This window comes from Sardina pilchardus, chromosome 3 (assembly GCF_963854185.1).
Source record: "Sardina pilchardus chromosome 3, fSarPil1.1, whole genome shotgun sequence".
Taxonomy (NCBI): Eukaryota; Metazoa; Chordata; class Actinopteri; order Clupeiformes; family Clupeidae; genus Sardina; species Sardina pilchardus.
In genome coordinates, this window is record NC_084996.1 from 21,436,744 (window position 1) to 21,457,410 (window position 20,667).

The 20,667-nt window shown below is 41.1% G+C and overlaps 1 protein-coding gene across 2 annotated transcripts; it reads left to right on the top strand.

Annotated features, from left to right (window-relative positions):
* The first annotated feature begins 915 nt into the window (after positions 1 to 915).
* Positions 916 to 19,834, top strand: LOC134077044 (uncharacterized). Of its 2 annotated transcripts, none has more exons than XM_062532405.1 (4): positions 916 to 968; positions 6,745 to 7,772; positions 9,848 to 9,943; positions 18,342 to 19,834. In XM_062532405.1, exons 2-4 carry the CDS (start codon positions 6,763 to 6,765, stop codon positions 18,391 to 18,393), a joined length of 1,158 nt encoding a protein of 385 aa, XP_062388389.1. In that variant the 5' UTR covers positions 916 to 968; positions 6,745 to 6,762; the 3' UTR covers positions 18,394 to 19,834. The 2 variants fall into 2 exon arrangements, with proteins under 2 accessions (XP_062388389.1, XP_062388390.1); XM_062532406.1 differs by lacking the exon at positions 916 to 968 and adding an exon at positions 6,539 to 6,567.
* The last annotated feature ends 833 nt before the right edge of the window (positions 19,835 to 20,667 follow it).

Genomic DNA, 20,667 nt, shown 5'->3' on the forward strand with positions numbered 1-20,667 from the left:
AATGTTTGTTTGTTGTTCCAAATAAATGTGTCAGTAAATCTCACATGTTTTTAAAAAGACTGATATATTGTTGGTCAGGTTGACTAACTATGGGATTTTGATTCTGTAAAAAAGAAAGCATTCAAATCCAGAATCCATCACGTATTTATTTACAGCTTTTGAAAGTGACAGGAGGTCCAATGGCGCCCCCAATGGGGCACATCTACACATGACTGATTTCTTGTAAATCACATGGGTTCAGTGAACACATTCAATCTGGTGTCAACAAAGAGCCAATAAAATGGATAGGACCAATGGGTTGGATAGTTGATAAGAAGTGCACTGATATAGATTGAAAATGTATAGACTCAAACACTGTGTCCTGGTTTACAGGAAATGACAATGCACTGACTGAATGGCTCCATGCCAGTCATGTGTTACTGTATATAAGCTAATACTGCAACGCCTGCAGAATTGATCAAGGATGACAAAAACTATATTGAACTGCATTACACATAGTTATAGATGAAGAGAGTGTGGAGGGCAGAGACCTAGGAAGACTCAAGGTCACGCTGGTGGGAATTCAGTATCACGTGTGGTGGAATTAAACCTTTTGAGTCACAAAACAATGAACGTCATATTACATACATTTTTTTTTACTGATGATAAATAATTATGTTGGGAAAAGGCAGTCAACGTTTCATGACATAGCTGATAGATCCCAATACAATTTATATAGCCCAAAAAATATATATTAATTTGTGATCACCACTTTTTACTCTTCTATCTGTCCCTTAGCTATTAATCAAACCCACGCCTCATCTTTGTGCTGATTTACAGTAAATACTATTTTGGAGCCTATGTATTTACTTATTTAAGATTTTCCCAGAAACCATGCGGTACTCTGTTGAGTAGCCCCTATGTCCCACCCCTCTGCAGTACAGCTCTTAAGGGAGTGGACGCACACACGACACGTATCCATACCTAAGGTAAGTTACTCTGACCATTTAACTATAGCAATACAATGTGGTTATATAACGTCATGTCACTAAGTGTCGAGGCAGTGAAAAGGCTATTGTCAGTGTAAACAAAGAATGATTTATTTAATGATAAAAGCATTCGCGTAGCCTACATTCACTAGAAATAGGAGAAACAGCCGAGATCGCAAATATCTCTCGTTAACTTCATTCACTTTCCTGTCGTTCTTCCTGTGTCTTATCTGGCGATTATTGCAATGGATGGGTGGATCGAATAGATTTATTTTAGAAAGTTCTATGAACAATCACGGAAAATAACCGGGCTAAAGCGAAACTGAAAGTAACGTGTTTTGTCTGCCCTGTTTTACGCAGTTTCAGTGCCACCGATCTGGCCAGAACTGGAATACATTTCTTGTTTTGTTTTACCGTATTGTAACGTGTCGATTTAATTCCCTTTGCAATGGTGTCCAGTAGCAAACAAAATGAAACTGGACCAAACGGCAGGAAATAGCCTGAGTGATTCAGGACAACAACCTGTATGAGAGGGAAGAGAAGATGCGAAAGAAAGGCGAGATATGGAAGAAAGGAAGTGGGCGAAGTAGAAACTAGGAAAGTGAAAGTGAAAGGGAGGAGGAGAAGTCATTTTCCATTACATGTGTCGCACTAACTTTTGATGCGCATCGTTTTTAAGCGAATTAACTTTTTAATGGTAAAAGGGCTAGAGTGAGGATTTGAAGGAGAGAGGGAGGGAGAGAGACACAAGTCGGAGCAGGAGAGAGGGAGATACAGAGGGTGTTGGTATCACTACCCCCTATCTCTATCTTCCACTGATTTAACCTGATCTGTCTCTTCTCTATCTCTAAGCCCTTCTCTGCACTATATTGTCACTTAGCCTAATCAATAAATAGAGAGATACATTTGAGGAATCATCTTTGCACATGACATGAAGTAGGATCGACACAGATTTAATGAGCGTGGCTGGCCCTTGATTTCAGAAACCCTGCCCATCTGCCAAATATTTGACCCATACAGTCAGACATGCACTGAAGCTCTACATGTCTTTGTTTCTGATGTGTCATGTGCACTACTACGCTACCGCTGCACCAGCAGCCCTGTTTGCCATTGTATGTCAGCCAACTTGTGAGCGCTGCCATCTTTGTTGAAGGAGCTTTGTCTACCTCTATGCTGATCTTGTTGCACCTGCATCACGTACCTTCTGCTGGGCTTGCTGGCATACCTGGTCCCTGTCTGTCCATGGCCTGATGGTGGAGCAGTCTCTCTGTTGTGTCGAGGTTTTGGATGATTTAAATTGTGATTGTGCAGTAGGCAAACCAAATGCCAGCGGTCTAACCTCTGTCACGACATGTTTCAGCATCTTTCAGTTTTTAAATAGGATTTATTCTTGGACTAAAACTTCCCCTTTCTCTAAATGCCACAAGCCAGTTTTGGCACAGTTATCAGTAATTCTCTGTTCTCGGGCTTGTAAATATAGAAATGCAGAAATTAATGGCTTGATGTCAAGAAACAACCTTACGATATTTCCGGTGTATTGGACAAAATTATCATGAGTTGCAAGAAGAGAATTATGAGGGACACTTCTAAGATGAACAGTCAGACAGAATGTAGCCAATCATCATCATCAGCTAAGTTCAACGCAGCCCTTATTGGGAAAGATTTACATTTAGTCATTAGAGTAAGTTCACGCATATAAGCCGCATTGTGGATAAGCCGCAGGACAGTGTTTTATGCAATTTAAAAGAAACAAAACCATATTGATACCATATGAACTTTCCCCCTGTATTAACCTCATAGCTAAAGAAATTTAGCAAAATCAATGTATAAGCCGCGGCTAAGTCAGGAAATTACGATAGTAGTTTAACTGACACTTTTATCCAAAGTGACTTACAAAAAGGGAATATTTAAGGCCGAAATTGGTATTACTCGCATAGAATAAATTACCAGTTAAAGGAACACTTGACCGTTTGATACATACCTCTCACGTTTCAATGCGTGCACTCACTGGCTCTCGTGCGGCGCATCTTTGATATTTCTAAAACTATATTGTGTGGCGGAATAACATTGGGAGCACTTAGACTCTGCGCAGTAATATCCTCACTCCAAAGTGAGACTGAAAGTGCAATAGTGAGGATATTACTGCGTCACACAATATAGTTATCCCTCTTACCTGCTTACAAATGCACCACGTTTTATTTTGTCTCACCATACTTGGTCGTATGACTACTCGTGTAACTGTATTTTAAGGGAAAACATGGAGGTGTTTGGTCGCTTCTAACTTCATTAGGGCCCGAGCACCGAGGTGCGGCCACTGAAAGTGGCTGCACCGTAGGTGCAAGGCCCTATTGTTTTTGCTCAGATTATTATAGTTTTTTCCGTCTTACCTGTTTTTTTTTTTACACCAACTTTACACCAACTAAAACTCTTGTAATTTGGCAGCCATTTGTAGAATTGCAATCGAAACTCAGAGACAGAGCTTTGGCCTAGGGTGTGGCTCAGGGACTCTATAGCGTCACCTAGCGCGCTGTCTGTTGTGGTTGACACATACATTCACGGAAATGAACCAAATTTGGTGGACATGTGTGTTGTATGAATCTGAACAAGTTTTACATTTAAACTACATAGTGCATCTTAGAAGAATTTGAGTTATGATTATGATTATGATTTTTGCACATCATGTATTTTGAAACACTTCTCCTAGACGGTTTATCGAAATCATGTCAGATAAGCACTAAAATGATCTTGAGGGGTTGCCCGAGAGGAATTGCGACCAGATTTTTGAATTTTTGAAGTATATTGAAATGGCGAAGGTTTGAATTATGGCGTTTTATTAAGAAACAGGAAGTTGGTGTTATAGGCAGAAAAAAGGTTATGAAATGGATGTAATTTGGCAGCTACATGTGGAATTGCTTCTGCTAGTCAGAGACAGAGCTCTGGCCTAGGGTGTGGCTTTGGGACTCTATAGCGCCACCTAGCAGCACGTTATCTGTTGTGGTTGACACAAACATTCACGAAAATGAACCAAATTTGGTGGACTTGTGTGTTATTGCTACCGGTAGTCAAAGACAGAGCTTTGGCCTAGGGTGTGGCTTAGGGACTCTATGGCGCCACCTAGCGCATTGTCTGTTGTGGTTGACACGTACATTCACGAAAATTAACCAAATTTGATGGGCTTGTGTGTTATTCCTATTGCTAGTCAGAGACAGAGCTCTGGCCTAGGGTGTGGCTTAGGAACTCTATAGCGCCACCTAGAGCGTTGTTTGTTGTGGTTGACACAAACATTCACAAAAATGAACCAAATTTGGTGGGCTTGTGTGTTATTGCTGCCGCTAGTCAAAGACAGAGCTCTGGCCTCGGGTGTGGCTTAGGGACTCTATAGCGCCACCTAGCGCATTGTCTGTTGTGGTTGACACGTACATTCATGAAAATGAACAAAATTTGGTGGGCATGTATTTTGCTATAGCTATTCAGAGACAGAGCTCTGGCCGCGGGTGTGGCTTAGGCACTCTATAGCGCCACCTAGTGTGTTACCTGTTGTGGTTGACATATACATTCACGAAAATGAATCAAATTTGGTGAGCTTGTGTGTTATTACTGCCGCAAGTCAGAAACAGAGCTCTGGACTAGGGTGTGGCTTAGGGACTCTATAGCGCCACCTATCGCATTGTCTGTTGTGGTTGATACATCCACGAAAATTAAAAACATTTGGTGGGCATGTGTGTTATTGCTATCGGTAGTCAAAGACAGAGCTTTGGCCTAAGGTGTGGCTTAGGGACTCTATGGCGCCACCTAGCGCATTGTCTGTTGTGGTTGACACGTACATTCACGAAAATTAACCAAATTTGATGGGCTTGTGTGTTATTGCTATGGCTAGTCAGAGACAGAGCTTTGGCCTAAGGTGTGGCTTCGGGACTCTATAGCGCCACCTATCGCATTGTCTGTTGTGGTTGATACATCCACGAAAATTAAAAACATTTGGTGGGCATGTGTGTTATTGCTATCGGTAGTCAAAGACAGAGCTTTGGCCTAAGGTGTGGCTTAGGGACTCTATGGCGCCACCTAGCGCATTGTCTGTTGTGGTTGACACGTACATTCACGAAAATTAACCAAATTTGATGGGCTTGTGTGTTATTGCTATGGCTAGTCAGAAACAGAGCTCTGGACTAGGGTGTGGCTTAGGGACTCTATAGCGCCACCTATCGCATTGTCTGTTGTGGTTGATACATCCACGAAAATTAAAAACATTTGGTGGGCATGTGTGTTATTGCTATCGGTAGTCAAAGACAGAGCTTTGGCCTAAGGTGTGGCTTAGGGACTCTATGCCGCCACCTAGCGCATTGTCTGTTGTGGTTGACACGTACATTCACGAAAATTAACCAAATTTGATGGGCTTGTGTGTTATTGCTATGGCTAGTCAGAGACAGAGCTTTGGCCTAAGGTGTGGCTTCGGGACTCTATAGCGCCACCTAGCAGCACGTTATCTGTTGTGGTTGACACAAACATTCACGAAAATGAACCAAATTTGGTGGACTTGTGTGTTATTGCTATGGCTAGTCAGAGACAGAGCTTTCACCTAGGGTGTGACGTAGGGACTCTATAGCGCCACCTAGTGCGTGGTCTGTTGTGGTTGACACATACATTCACGAATATGAACCAAATTTGGTGGACTTGTGTGTTATTGCCATCGCTATTCAGAGACAGAGCTCTGGCTGAGGGTGTGGCTTAGGGACTCTATAGCGCCACCTAGCACATTGTCTGTTGTGGTTGACACATACATTGATGAAAATGAACCAAATTTGGTGGGCTTCTGTGTTATTGCTATCGCTAGTCAAAGACAGAGCTCTGGTCTAGGGTGTAGCTTAGGGATTCTATAGCGCCACCTAGTGCATAGTTTGTTGAGGTTGACACATACATTCACAAAAATGAACCAAATTTGGTGGGCTTGTGCGTCATTGCTATCGTTAGTCAGAGACAGAGCTCTGGCATAGGGTGCGGCTTAGGGACTCTATAGCGCCACATAGCTTGTTGTCTATTGTGATTGAAACATATATTCACAAAAAAAAACCAAATGTAGTGGGCATGTGTGTTGCTCATGCACATGGCCACCAACCCACACATGTTGCTTTGTTATATTCCGAAATGTCACACGTCCGCACCGCAGGTGCTCGGGCCCGCCATCGCCGCTTGCGGCTATATTCTCTGTTTGGATCCTAATGAATGCATTGGGCTAGCTTAATGCTATCAAAGAGCCAGTGAGTGCACGCATTGAAACGTGAGAGGTATGTATCAACTCGTCTTAGTTAAGGGAATAACATAGTTTAATATGAAAAACGGTGAAGTGTTCCTTTAAATCAAAGTGCAGTCAAGGGAAGAGGAAGGAAGGATAGTCAGGGTAGAGAGGAAGGTTGTGGTAAGGGCAAGATTAGACATGTCCCGCTGTTTAACAGTAAGAGGAAGTGGAACAATGTAGACGTTGTGTATAAAGCTGGACCTCAAGTCTCCAACACCAAAGACAACTAGTTGCTGACTCGTCTTTGACTCGTCATTTGACTATTGAGCATCTCTAGCTAGAATATTAGAGCATTCTGTCCTGAGTGTATGACAATTTATATATAACAGCTTGCTACCTTCTTTATGTGTCTACATGTGTCTGTTTCTTTCCTCCTGTTTAAATCAGCTGATTTGTGTGGCCAGATTTGTTATTTTAATGAGCTGCAGCTACAGCAAGTGATTTGAATTTCTGTTTGTTTCTCATCCTCTGTTAATTCATTAGGGAGCGGTCTGATTGAAAATGGCAGCAGCCACTTTGAGTCCTCATTCACTCATACGTGGTGAGTTGGATGTAAAGGAACGGAAACCAGATGAGCTGATGGCAGACCTGGCTATACCTGGCTATACCTGGATATACCTGAGTGTACCAGACTCTACCAGGCCGGGCAGAAATGCTACCACCTCAATTGAAAGAGCTGGCAAGTCCACAGCCCCAAGACGAGGCCAAGATAGCAGACGACCAGATCACACACAGCAGCAAGGAGGAGACCTAGGCACGCATGAGGGGACCCCTCCTCCAGGGAAGGGTAATGTTAATACTGCAACAGGCGTTTCCTTCAAGCTCCCGCGCGTCCTCCTGACAAACTCACGTTCCCTCCATAATAAGGTGGAAGACCTGAGAGATCGCATTGAGGAGTTCCAGAGCCCTGACCTCATCTGCCTCACTGAGACCTGGCTGAAAGATAATTCCTCTGTTGTTAATGAAGAAGGGTATGATGAGATCCATTATCGTCGTAATCAAGAGAAGACAGCAAAGACACGTGGAGGAGGCCTAGGTGTTTTAATAAAAAACGGTGTCAACGTGTCAATTGAAGATGAGGAGCAAACCCCAAACTATCAATTATTCACCTTTTCATATGAAGCAAATAACCAGCGTCCGTTTTACTTCATTCTGTTGTACATCCAACCAGGAGCAAAGAAAGAAACCACAAAAGAGGACATTGAACGATACTACCGCGAAGGTCTTAACTGGTCGAACAGAGGCCCTGTCTTCATCCTGGGTGATTTCAACTGGTATGAGTTTGAGAAGGGTACATTAGATGTGTATCAGTATGTGACCTGCCCCACTAGAATAAACAAGCTCCCGAATAAAAGAAAAGAATTCACGATCCTGGACAAGTGCTATGGCAACATCCCAGAGGCCTACAGTTCCCAGTGCAGACCCCCACTGCGTTCCACAGACAACACAGAATCCGACCACAACGTCATTTTGTTGATTCCCGAACGGACAGCATGTTCACATTCCCAATGGTAAGTGTTATTACATTGGTACTGTAGGTCTAATACCATATACTTACTGTAACAGACCTCACTAAAGGTCTGCCAAAGGGACAACTGAGAGAACACAGACTTTGCTCTCTCTCTACACACATAGCGATACATAATATGACCACCGGTGTGGCCATCTGCTATGCAAATAAAATACACCTTCCAAGCGCCCCCCATCCCCTCGTCTTGTAATGTTTAAGCATAGTAGTCTACTGAGTAGAGTGGTTTATTAGTAGAAGCCCCCCAGCTCTGGCCACACAAAATTAGAACAGAAAGAGCTGCCTCACCTTGTGAACCTATTCAATATGATATAATATTTTCTTTATTTCAGCACTGAATTAGCTGGAATATTTGTGGGTTGAAATGTATGTTCTGTTACCTGACCAAATTGATCATTCTACAGTACAAATCTGCCTTAATGCTGAGCAGTCACAGCTGCCTTTGTGTCATTTCATTAGTGTAACAGTGCATTTGTCGAAGTGTCAGTTGTCAGTTCCCTCAACTTTTTCACCTGTCATAGATAGTACACTCTTCGTAAGTTAGTGCTTGCTTCATGGCTAGTGCTCATCTACAATATCAATGTATGAGCTCATTTGCACAGTCAAATGTTTTCATTATTTCCTCTCAAAACAAACAGTGGCCAGGTTTCCCAAAATTGTTAAGAAGCTCTTAAGTGCTAAGAACTTCTTAGGAGCGTTGTAAGAATGTTCTAAGAACGCTCCTAAGAAGTTCTTAGGACTTAAGAGCTTCTTAACGATTTTGGGAAACCCGGCCATAGTCTGTCCTGCAAGAGGAATAAACAAGGTTTCAGCTAAATTTCATATATTGTATGGTCATTATATTATGTATTATTGACTATTAATTTAAATGCAAATACAGCAAACATTGGGGGAAGGTTTCACATTGAACTTGTGTGAAGGTATAAATACATTATATTAAAGTGTAAGTTTGGCGGAAATTGAAAATAAAGCTATTTTCTGAATGATAATACATCAACTAAGCCGTGGAGGAAGTAATTTTCGCTCATCATGCAGTACAGAGCTAGCACGGGCAGGAACGACAGCCCAAAATCGCAAACAGTGGGTGTGGATGGGGATTGGAGCCACACGCTTTCAAAATCGCATTTTTAAACCACTAACATTGCTCAAAACAGCGCCAAACCTCATCAGTAGCTTGCTCTAGGTGTCTACACATAAAACGAAGCACCAAACAGTCTGTAAACTTTGGAATAGTCAGTATACACGTAGAATCAATTCGAGACCGCAATTCCATCTGAAGCACAGAAATGTCTCGCGAGATCTCACACGGAAGCACGGGACCTATTCCTACAGGTAGTCAAAATCGCATTTTTAAACCACTAACATTGCTCAAAACAGCGCCAAACCTCGTCAGAAGCTTGCTCTAGGTGTCTACACATAAAACGAAGCACCAACAACTTGGCTCATGAACCCGACGTTTATAAAAGAAGACTGTTATGAATATAACCCCTTCCAGCTCCTCACGAAGGAAAGTCCACGACCTCTCGTGTGAGATCTCGCGAGACATGTATGTGCTTTAGATGGGGTGTTGCGGTCTCGAATTGATTCTACGTGTATACTGACTATTCCAAAGTTTACAGACTGATTGGTGCTTCGTTTTATGTGTAGACACCTAGAGCAAGCTACTGATGAGGTTTGGCGCTGTTTTGAGCACTGTTAGTGGTTTAAAAATGCGATTTTGAAAGCGTGTGGCTCCAATCCCCATCCACACCCACTGTTTGCGATTTTGGGCTGTCGGTCCTGCCCGTGCTAGCTCTGTACTGCGTGATGAGCGAAAATTACTTCCTCCACGGCTTAGTTGATGTATTTTCATTCAGAAAATAGCTTTATTTTCACTTTCCGCCAAACTTACACTTTAAAGCAAGAATTTAATTCTCATCAGGATCAATAATATTGTAATTAATTCAACAAGAAGCTCCACACTGGCTGAATTTGACACTTGATCTTAAGCCAAAAGTACACAGAAGCTGAAAGAACTCCTGTTGCCTGATTTGAGTTTTTCTTTTCTTTTTTTTACAGTGAAACATCAGGACACCTTTGTGACATCTGTGAACGAGTGTGTGGCTCACGCATTGGCCTCCACAGCCACAAACAACGGCACCAACGTCAACAGCGGTAAACCCACTATGCTACCCTTTCTTTGGTTCAAGCGTCATCATTAGACATGATGGGCAGTTAAGAGTGTGTGTATATAGGGAATAAAAGCATCATTCGAACTGGGGTGCATTTCTAGAGAGTGTAGTTGGCTTTATTCCGTAGCAACCTTTGCAGTGCGATCCATCGTTCTTGGATTTGGTCTCTGGGTAGTTCGAACTCTCAATCGCAATCGCACGTGTGTCATTCCACAGCAAATTTCTGGAGTTCAAAAATCTGTAGTTAAACAAAAAAGTGTTAAAGTGTTAGATTTTGGGAGTTTATTCTCTACATTTAACTACAGCTTGTGTTCAGGGTAACTCTTTGATGGTGTAATATGTAGGTGTTCATTTATTGGGTGTTGAGGACTGCGAGGAGCCTGATTCAACACTACACCTGAGTTTACAGCTTTGTCACCGTGCTCTGCTCAGCACAGTATTTGGACTTCACCGTGACTCGAGCCAGGTAAAAGTGTGATTTTACTTCTTACTACTACTTCTAATGTTAATAGCCTACCATACTTTTACTTCGAATGTTATATTAGGCTGTGCAAGACTTTAAGACGATAACAGGACGTAACGGTAACGGTAGCCTACATTTGTAATTTTGTCAGACTGTGATGGCCAAACTTGCTAGCAGCTAGCTGCTGAAGTTAGCCCCAAACTTTCTTTTTTAGTTGGCAGCTAGCCCCCAGACTTGTCATACCATGCGTTATCATACTCGTCATTACTGATGTCTTTGTGTATTTAAGTTAACATTAGCCTACGCAGTTTCTTGTCGTATCAATGTACTGAACAGGCCTACCGTTGTTTCCTTTAGTTGACTCGACACGGCAAGGACCGTAACGGACGCGAGAAGGGGACCCATGAGTTACGGCGCACAGTGGCGCCTGCAGGCGTACGGCCGTACGCACCGTGCGTACAGTACCTTGAGACTACTCATCAAGGAGAGAAAATTACCCTTATGCGTGTGTATTCACATCAAATTGGCCTACCATAACTTCCCAACTATGCACAGTATCCCATTAGCCGCATGCCATCAGGCTATTTACAATTTTCTATATTAAATTAGTCAACACATTATCAAAATTAACTTAACGCAGAGCTACTGTATATCCACGCGCACATATTTCATTTCAGCAGGAGATATTACGCACGCAGGCGCGCAACTAGGCTACTTGTTGTTTTCTTTTACTCGGCTATCTATTATGGTTATCAGAACCCAATGTGACGCTAAATCACTAACTCAAATGCTCATCATGGATATCGCAAGTTGTTTTAAACAACGAAAAGAGAAAGAATGGAAGATGGAGGCAGGAAAGCTAGAGGAGATTCCAGATGGGCAATAACAAGCTAGGTAGACAATTTGTGTGCTTGTCGGTACGTTAGACTAGCATTACAGCACTGTTTAACACCAGACGTTAATGCTTGAACAAAACTAAACGTAACTTAGCAGTAACTTAGCTGTGTAACGTTGTCCAAATGAGTATTGTATTGTATTATTGCATGTGGATGTTATACTATATAGGCTACTTTTTTGCCGACCAATGCACAAACCTAAAACCGAGAAACGGACAAATATTGTACAATATCAGAAAAATATTTTCGGGGGGGGGGTCGTCGGGGGGTGGTGTTGACTGGTGTGCGTACCATAGCATTCATTCCTGCAGGCGCCCCTGACGGCGCAGTCACACGCTTGCGTCCGCCAACGTTCGTCCGTTGTTTTCCCATTCACTTTACATTGGCTGGACTTCATTTCATGCCGCACTGAATTGTGGGTCCGATGCGTTGCCTGAGATACGTTGCCTCCGCTAAAAAGTTGAGAAATGTTCAACTTTTGACGGATAGCGCAAGCGCCAGCCAATGAAATTCCGTGTATGCAAATTTTCGAACACTGACAAACCAATCAGTTTGCGTTTATGGAAATGTGACAAAATGAGGCATACGTTGGCGGACGGAGGCGTCTGACTGCACCGTTAATCACAACGAGATGACACGGTAAGGCTACTGTCAGTCTCACGTGAAACATTGTAACGTAAATGGCGGCGGAAACACTGTCGCCTTAAACCTAATTTTTTCACATAGACCTAAAAGAAAACCTAGCTTTTCCCTAGCTAACCAGCAGCAGTGTTTGAAATAATTCTTTACGTCCATGTGTTGTGAAGTTATCTCTCACTATGTGAAACTGAGTCTTTCTGGATGTCATGAACGTTGTGGTTCATGCAACATCAATGACTTATGTAGATCTTTGTCTGTGTTTCAGTCCTGCCAGAGCCTGGAGGATCACCTCATGTGAAGGAAACCCTCAGCCATATCTTCTGGCCACAGGAAGTTTTCCAGCTTCTAGTCTTGGACAGAAAGCTTCTTCCATATCAGTCATGCACACACTGGAATATAGCCTCTGAATTTAAAATAAAGATGAATATTGAAATAAATAATGAATGTTTTCTGTAGTCATTTTCACCTAAAACATTATTTGTGTTTTTAATTATTAACTCTGAAAAGTGTTAAATAAAACCCTAACCCTAACTGGTAACACCATGAAAGAGTTCACACTAAAATGAACTCCAGGTGAGAGTTGTATTTTACTCCACATGAGTAGTATTTTAACACCTACAAGTGTTCAGTTTTAACTCCAAAAAAAGAGTTTAAAATCAACTCCCAGAAAATAGTTACTTTAACATCTCCCTGGAGTACATTCGATGGTCTCACATGTACACTTAAATGTAGTTGATATAAACTCCCAGAGAGTTTATTCCAAAGACCATAATTTGCTGATCCTTGGTAGTTCTTGGGTGTGTTTCTAGCAGCAACATTGCTGAACCACTGTTACGACGCAACTTGCGCTCAAACAACTAGCCTACATTGTTATAGGCCGCGAGCTAGATAGGCCTACCGTGCACCCCCCCACCTCCCAACAAAACCATACTTTTTTGAAAGGTCTGGGTGTGTAGAATATGAATCTGAATGTTAACATTGAACATTTTGGGATGCACTACCTGTTTTAGCCCTATGAATAGGGAAACCCTAAAAACCGATTATAAGCGATTCTAACACATCAAGATGGTCCTAGTCAATCAGAACAGCTTTTAAGTGACCTATTACACACTCAAACTTCACATATGAAGACTTAGGTCAAATGTCTACCATGCTGCTTATTGGTAGGTGTCTTAAATTAACATAGGTAAAGCCTTATATTGATATAATGAGCCTATTTCATGTATAGGCCACAAAGTAGATACGACTACCATACACCGCCTACCCCCTTTTCTTACAAAATCATGCTTTTGTGAAAGGTTTGGATGTGTAAAATATGAATATGAATGTTAACATTGAACATTTTGGGTTGCACTACCTGTTTTAGCCCTATGAATAGGGAAACTCTAAAAAACGATTATAAGCGATTCTAACACATCAAGATGGTCCTAGTCAATCAGAACAGCTTTTAAGTGACCTATTACACACTCAAACTTCACATATGAAGACGTAGTTCAAATATCTACCATGCTGATTATTGGTAGGTGTCTTAAATTAACATAGGTACGGTAAATCCTTTTGATATAATGAGCCCATTTCATGTATAGGCCACAAAGTAGATACACCTTCCATACACCCCCCAAACCCCCTTTCTAACAAAACCATGTTTATTTTAAAGGTTTGGATGTGTAAAATATGAAACTGAATGGTAACATTGAACATTTTGGGTTGTACTACCTGTTTTAGCCCTGTGAATAGGGAAACCCGAAAAACAATTTCAAGCGCTTTTAACACAGAGATTATCCTAGTCAATCAGAACAGCTTTTAGATGACCTATTACACACTCAAACTTCACATAATGAAGACTTAAGTCAAATATCTACCATGCTGCATATTGGTAGGTGTCTAAAATTAACATAGCTAAGGCCTTACATTGATATAGGGAGCTAATTGTATAGGCCACAACCTAGATACGCCTCACATACACCCCCAACCCCCTCTCCTAATAAAATCCTGCTTTTTAGAAAAGTTTCAGTCTGTGATGAATCTGAATGTTAACATTGAACATTTTGGGTTGCACTATTTGTTTTCACCCTCTGAATAGGGGGAAAAAAACTATTGTAAGCGATTTTAACAGAGGTTGTCCTAGTCAATCAGAACAGCTTTTAGATGATCCATTACACACTCAAATTTCACATGATGACTTAGGTTAAAGAACACCCTATACTGCTTCTTGGTAAGTGACTACATTTAATATAGTTAAGGCCTTAGGCCCTATTTTCATGATGCAAAACTTGGCAGAAAGCGTGTAATAATAACAACGCAAAGCTTATTCCTATCGTAGAGTTTTTCGCCATGCGCTTCTCTTTTATTGAGCAATGTGCCAAGGGGTGTGGGAATTAATGACTTAAGAACGGGTCTGGCACATTATCTAAGAATCATTCTCTTACATTAACTAAAACACATTGCACTACTGACCAAGAGAAACCTGGTCAGAAATCAGTGGCGAGTGGTTATTATTTTAAGAGTGCATTATCAACAATGATACGGGCGCTGTTTGTTAAGTTGCGCTGCTTGCTCTTAAAGGGAATGACCGATGACACTCGCATTAGTTTAAAGGATGTTTTGCCCGAAACACACCCATTACTGATTAAGAAACATAGGAATGCCTTGTTGTGCCATTCGTTATCCATTTGATAACGAAAACACTCCCAATGTGGACAGGACAGCCTACTAAATTTAAATAAACTTTAAATAAGTGATCATGAAGTGTTGTAATACAGCCCCTTATGTTGATTTCATGAGCCCATTTCCTACCCAGCATGCACATACACAATGACTATACAAGAACTATGTACATACAGCATGGAAAAGAACTATACAGCATGCACACACAAAAATGTGCAATACAGCATGCATACAGTCACACAATAACTACACTGAACAAAATTATAAACACACCACTTTCACAACATTTCTCTCAAATATTGTTCACAACTCTGTGTTAGTGAGCACTTCTTCTTTACCAATATAATCCATCCACCTCACAGGTGTGGCATATCAAGATGTTGATTAGACAACATGATTATTGCACAGGTGTGCCTAAGCCCGGCTACAATGAAAGGCCACTCTAAAATATGCAGTTTCACTGTATTGTCTTCACATACAGTGATTTTGCCTTTTGACACCGATGTGCTAGGCATGTCAATAATTCCTTCGCATAGAGTTGATCAGGTTGTTGATTGTGGCCTGTGGAATGTTGGTCCACTCCTCTTCAACTCCTCTTGCAAAGTTGCTGGATATTGGCAGGACCTGGAGCATGCTGTCGTATATGCCGACCCAGAGCATCCCAAACATGCTCAATGGGGGTGACATGATTGGTGAGTATACTGGCCATGCAAGAACTGGGATGTTTTCAGCTTCCAGGAATTGTTTACAGATCCTTGCAACATGGGGCTGTGCATCATCATTCATGCTGCAACATGAGGTGATGGTGGTGGATGAGATGCTATGGATCGATGGCATCAATAAAATTTACCTACGTATGTTCGTTGTCCATAACACACGTCTGCCCATCCCATAAAGCCATACATGCTGTCTGCCATCCGTCCTGTACAGTGAAAACCGGGATTCATCTGTGAAGAGAACACATCTCCAAAGTGCCAGACCCCTTTGAATGTGAGAATTTGCCCACTCCAGTCAGTTACGATGACAAACTGCAGTCAGGTTGAGACCCCAATAAGGACGACGAGCATGCAGATGAGCTTCCCTGACACGGCTTCTGACACTTTGTGCAGAACCGATTGTTGCAGCAGCTGTTCGGGTGGTGGGTCTCAGATGATCTTGGAGGTGAAGATGCTAGATGTAGAGGTCCTGGGCTGTTGTCATTACACATGGTCTACTGTTGTTGTGAGGCTGGTTGGATACAGTACTACCAAATTCTCTGAAATGCCTTTGAAGACGGCTTATGGTAGAGAAATGAGCATTCCTGCAGTCAGAGGGAGCAGCCAACTGTAGGCTCCCTTGAAGCTTGCAACATCTGTGGCATTGTGCTGTGTTATGGATCTACACATTTTAGAGTGATCTTTTATTGTGAGCCTGCCAGCCTAAGGCACACCTGACATCTTACTGTAATAGGCCACACCTATGAGGTGGATGGATTATATTGGCAAAAAAGAAGTGCTCACTAGCACAGATTTATGAACAATATTTGAATGAAATAGGCCTTTTGTGTATAAAGTCTTGGCTCTTTGAGTTCAGCTCCTTATAAATGGGGGCATAAAACAAAAGTGTTACAATTATAAGTTTGTTCAGTGTAGTTATAGTGTCTGTGTACTGTACATGCTGTAGTTCGTGTGTGTGTGTGTGTGTGTGTGTGTGTGTGTGTGTGTGTGTGAGAAATGAGAATGCTTTATAGTTCTCTTGTATTAAGTTATTGTGCATTTGTGCCTACCATACACCCCCAACCCCAAAGCAGAGGGATTGGGGGTGTATGGTAGGCGTATCTACAGTAGATTGTGGCCTATACATGAAATTAGCTCCCTATATATAAGGCCTTAGCTATGTTAATTTTAGACACCTACCAATATGCAGCATGGTAGATATTTGACCTAAGTCTTCATATGTGAACTTTGAGTGTGTAACAGGTCATCTAAAAGCTGTTCTAATTGACTAGGACCATCTTGATGTGTTAGAATCGCTTATAATCGTTTTTTAGGGTTTTCCTATTCATAGGGCTAAAACAGGTAGTGCAACCCAAAATGTGTAATGTTAACATTCATGTTCATATTTTACACATCCAAACCTTTCACAAAAGCATGATTTTGTTAGAAAAGGGGGTAGGGGGTGTATGGTAGTTGTATCTACTTTGTGGCATATACATGAAATGGGCTCATTATATCAATATAAGGCTTTGCCTATGTTAATTTAAGACACCTATCAATAAGCAGCATGATAGATATTTGACCTAAGTCTCCATAAGTGAAGATTGAGTGTGTAATAGGTCATTTAAAAGCTGTTCTCATTGACTAGGACCATCTTGATGTGTTAGAATCGCTTATAATCGGTTTTTAGGGTTTCCCTGTTCATAGGGCTAAAACAGGTAGTGCAACCCAAAATGTTCAATGTTAACATTCATATTCATATTGTACACATCCTAACCTTTCACAAAAGCATGATTTTGTTGGAAAAGGGGGTAGGCGGTGTATGGTAGTCGAATCTACTTTGTGGCCTATACATGAAATGGGCTCATTACATCAATATAAGGCTTTGCCTATGTTAATCTAAGACACCTACCAAAAAGCAGCATGGTAGACATTTGACCTAAGTCTTCATATGTGAAGTTTGAATGTGTAATAGGTCACTTAAAAGCTGTTCTGATTGATAGGACCATCTTGATGTCTTAGAATCGCTTATAATCGGTTTTTAGGGTTACCCTATTCATAGGGCTAAAACAGGTAGTGCATCCCAAAATGTTCAATGTTAACATTCAGATTCATATTCTACACACCCAGACCTTTCAAAAAAGTATGGTTTTGTTGGGAGGTGGGGGGGGGGGGGGGGGGGGGGTGCACGGTAGGCCTATCTAGCTCGCGGCCTATTATACATGACACTAGCTTTAAAGATATTTTTCGTAAATTTCGTAGCAAAATCACAGCTTTTGGAGAATGAAGATGCAGATCACCATTTAAGGAACACTCACACCACAACCCCCTAATGCCTCTTTATTTGATAACACTAAATTAAGAAATATTTCCTAATCTGGATAATGTTTAGTTTATTTTTCTTTCGGTCCACAGTTCCACGATACCATTCAATTGTGCCGCAAATGATCCGCAGACCAGAAATCTCCTTGTGGAGGAGGTCCTAACCCTGATCATAGATAGATAAAGCGGGCTCTGGGCCATGGGTCTGTCTACATGGAAAACGATAAGGATCTTGGTGAGGTTTGGGGATATTAACGGACAATAGCAAAACACACGTTCACGTTGTGGTTGGATGTTTACTTCCTGGTCTGGGGACTGAGAAAAGTCGCAAGGAACATATTTGAAGTTTGTAGCGCACGTAACTTTTGACCCGTTGGTCCGATTTTCAAAAATCAGGTATCGTTGCAATCCTTTGACCTGCCCGAGTTCAACGCACCCTGACGTCAATTTCTGCCATGATGGATGGGGAAAGCAAGACCATGATGAGCTTTGCACAGACACATTTGATAAGACATCCGTGGCGCCCAATGAACGGATCTGGGCAATTTTTCAAATACAAGAAAATTTATGTTTGATTGCCAGACCACGTCTCTTTTGAGAAGTGGTAGGCGCTAGCCAAGCTATAGTGCTTCATTGCTCTATTACTAATGTGGATAATGTTGTCTATCTCATTCATACCCGTTTGTTTTCATTTTTCAGTAGCGTGGAGGAGCAACTGTCGTCAATGGGCCATCTTTCTTTGTCGGAATGAGAGTGAAAAGTGAGAAGACACCCGACTCCATATATGAGGCCAAAGAGTCTGAGGATCAGTCATCAGGCCTACAGATGACACGACTACCGACAGCTATTTGTAATGCCTGATGAGCTACATTTATTCAATACTATACGTTCAATAGGAAGGATGTAGAGCTATCTGAAAACTCAAAGCAGTATCTTACAGCTTCTGTAACAGTTTCGTATATCTCATATACTGAACCATGATCTCTTTTCAGTGTTTTAAAGAGTGTGATAGGTACTGTAATAGCAGTGAATTATGAAAAAAAAAAATCAAAGAACAGTGGAGGATTGTGTGACTGAGGAAGCTTTGTGTCTTACTGTTTCTAACATTATTAATCGTGCTTGAGGCGGATGATGCTCATCAGTCTTGATATTTATTCTAGCATGAAGTTGTGTGTGTGTCTTATAGACTATAGGCTATAGTTTCATTTTGCATATACAGTACGTGTAAGTACCAAGTTAATCACAAATGAAGTGTGTGTGGTTGTTATAACCAGGTGTACTGATAACAACATACCTGTACACATAAAAAGTAAATTGAGCTTGTTTGTCTAGGGGGTTTATTTAACAATAGCATCATAACAAAAAAGAGTATTTTCTGGCTTCTGTACCAGTTTCATACATATACTGTATCTCATATACACTCTGAACCATGATCTCTTTTCTGTGACTTAAAGATAGAGTAATAGTTAATAGCAGTAAACAGTGAAAGAAAAACATCCATAATCAAAGAAAGGTGCAGGATTGTGTGACTAAGACATCTCTGTGTCTTTATTGTTTCTAACATACAATTAGTAATCATGCTTGTGGTGGATGCTCATCATCAGTCTTGATATTTATTCTATATTATATCAATCTTGAAGTTGTGTATAACTATTTGCTAGTATCATTTTGAATTTCATTGAAGTATCACAAATGAAGTGAAGGGCCAGAGGTTTAATCAGTTTAATGATTGTGTTAACCAAAATGTTTTTGTTATGTTTCTGGTTGTCTTGAAACAGTAAACTTCGCCAAAACTAAACCCAAGTCATTGGTTAGGCCTATCTGTCAAGAAACTGTCGAGTTATCTTAAACTGTTTATGTTGGTTAATATAGCCTAGTTAGAATGGTTAATTTTTCAACTGAGTAAAATTGGTTGAAAATGTAACCAATCTATTAAACCAATATGTTAGTCAGACACATATTACACAATCTAATGGTTAAAACAACCTAGTTAGACTTGTTTCAGTGAATTCAACTAATCTGTTTTTAGAGTGTTGTCTAGGGTGTATTTTCTAAAATTTTATAATCAACCATTTCGTACCATATTGTTTCTATAGATGACTTATTATCTGAAATGTCTGTGGCATGAATTACCTTCTGTATACATTGATGTAATTTAAGATCATTCAGAACCAATAAACAGGAAAGTGGAATATTTGGTTTTCTTTTTTGGTGCCATATGAGGATTATTTCCCCCAAGGATTACCACAAAAAAAACTGTATTTTGGGTTAAATATCTCTATCAATGTACTGTAGGTTTAACTAAGTCAACCCTGCACAGACTCCAGATTGTCCAAAATGCTGCAGCAAGATTGCTAACTGGATCTAAGAAACATGACCACATTACATCTGTGTTGGCTAAACTTCACTGGCTCCCTGTTGAACATAGAATTAATTTTAAAATTCTGCTCTTTGTTTATAAAGCCTTACATGACTTAGCACCTCAATATATCTGTGATCTCTTAATTCCTTACTGTCCTCCAGAGGTCGGCAACCTGCGGCTCTGGAGCCGCATGCGGCTCTTTAGCGCAATCCTGGTGGCTCCCTGAGCGTCTTCAAAAATGTATGAAAATGAATGGGGGGATTTTTGTTTGTTTGTTTTAATATGGTTTCTGTATCAGGACAAACATTCTTAACGTTTTCCAATGTTGTAAAAATGTGCATAATAAATATTAAAGTTCAACATTTCTGTCAACAAGATTTGATAGCCTGCGACACACGTTTCAGGGCGGCGCCGTGCCATGCAGGTGGCTGTGGTTGTAAACAAACCGGCGGGTGTCAGCATGGCCATGGCATGGATCCCAAAGGGAAAAAGAGAAAGATAGCCGATGAGATCAGAGAATTTAAGGCAGAATGGACCGAATCATTTGCTTTCATTGCCATTGCGGAAGGATTGCCTGCATGTTTGCTTGCTTTGTAATGAGAAGTTGGCGAACAACAAAAAGAGAGACAATGGCCACGTTTACATGATGTTTTTAATTCTGAA

Coding starts and splice junctions, on each gene's coding strand:
- LOC134077044 (XM_062532405.1), top strand. CDS start 6,763: ATGGCAGCAGCCACTTTGAGTCCTCATTCACTCATACGTGGTGAGTTG. Junction 7,773..9,847: donor GCATGTTCACATTCCCAATG/GTAAGTGTTATT, acceptor TTTTTTTTACAG/TGAAACATCAGGACACCTTT. Junction 9,944..18,341: donor CGGCACCAACGTCAACAGCG/GTAAACCCACTA, acceptor TTCATTTTTCAG/TAGCGTGGAGGAGCAACTGT.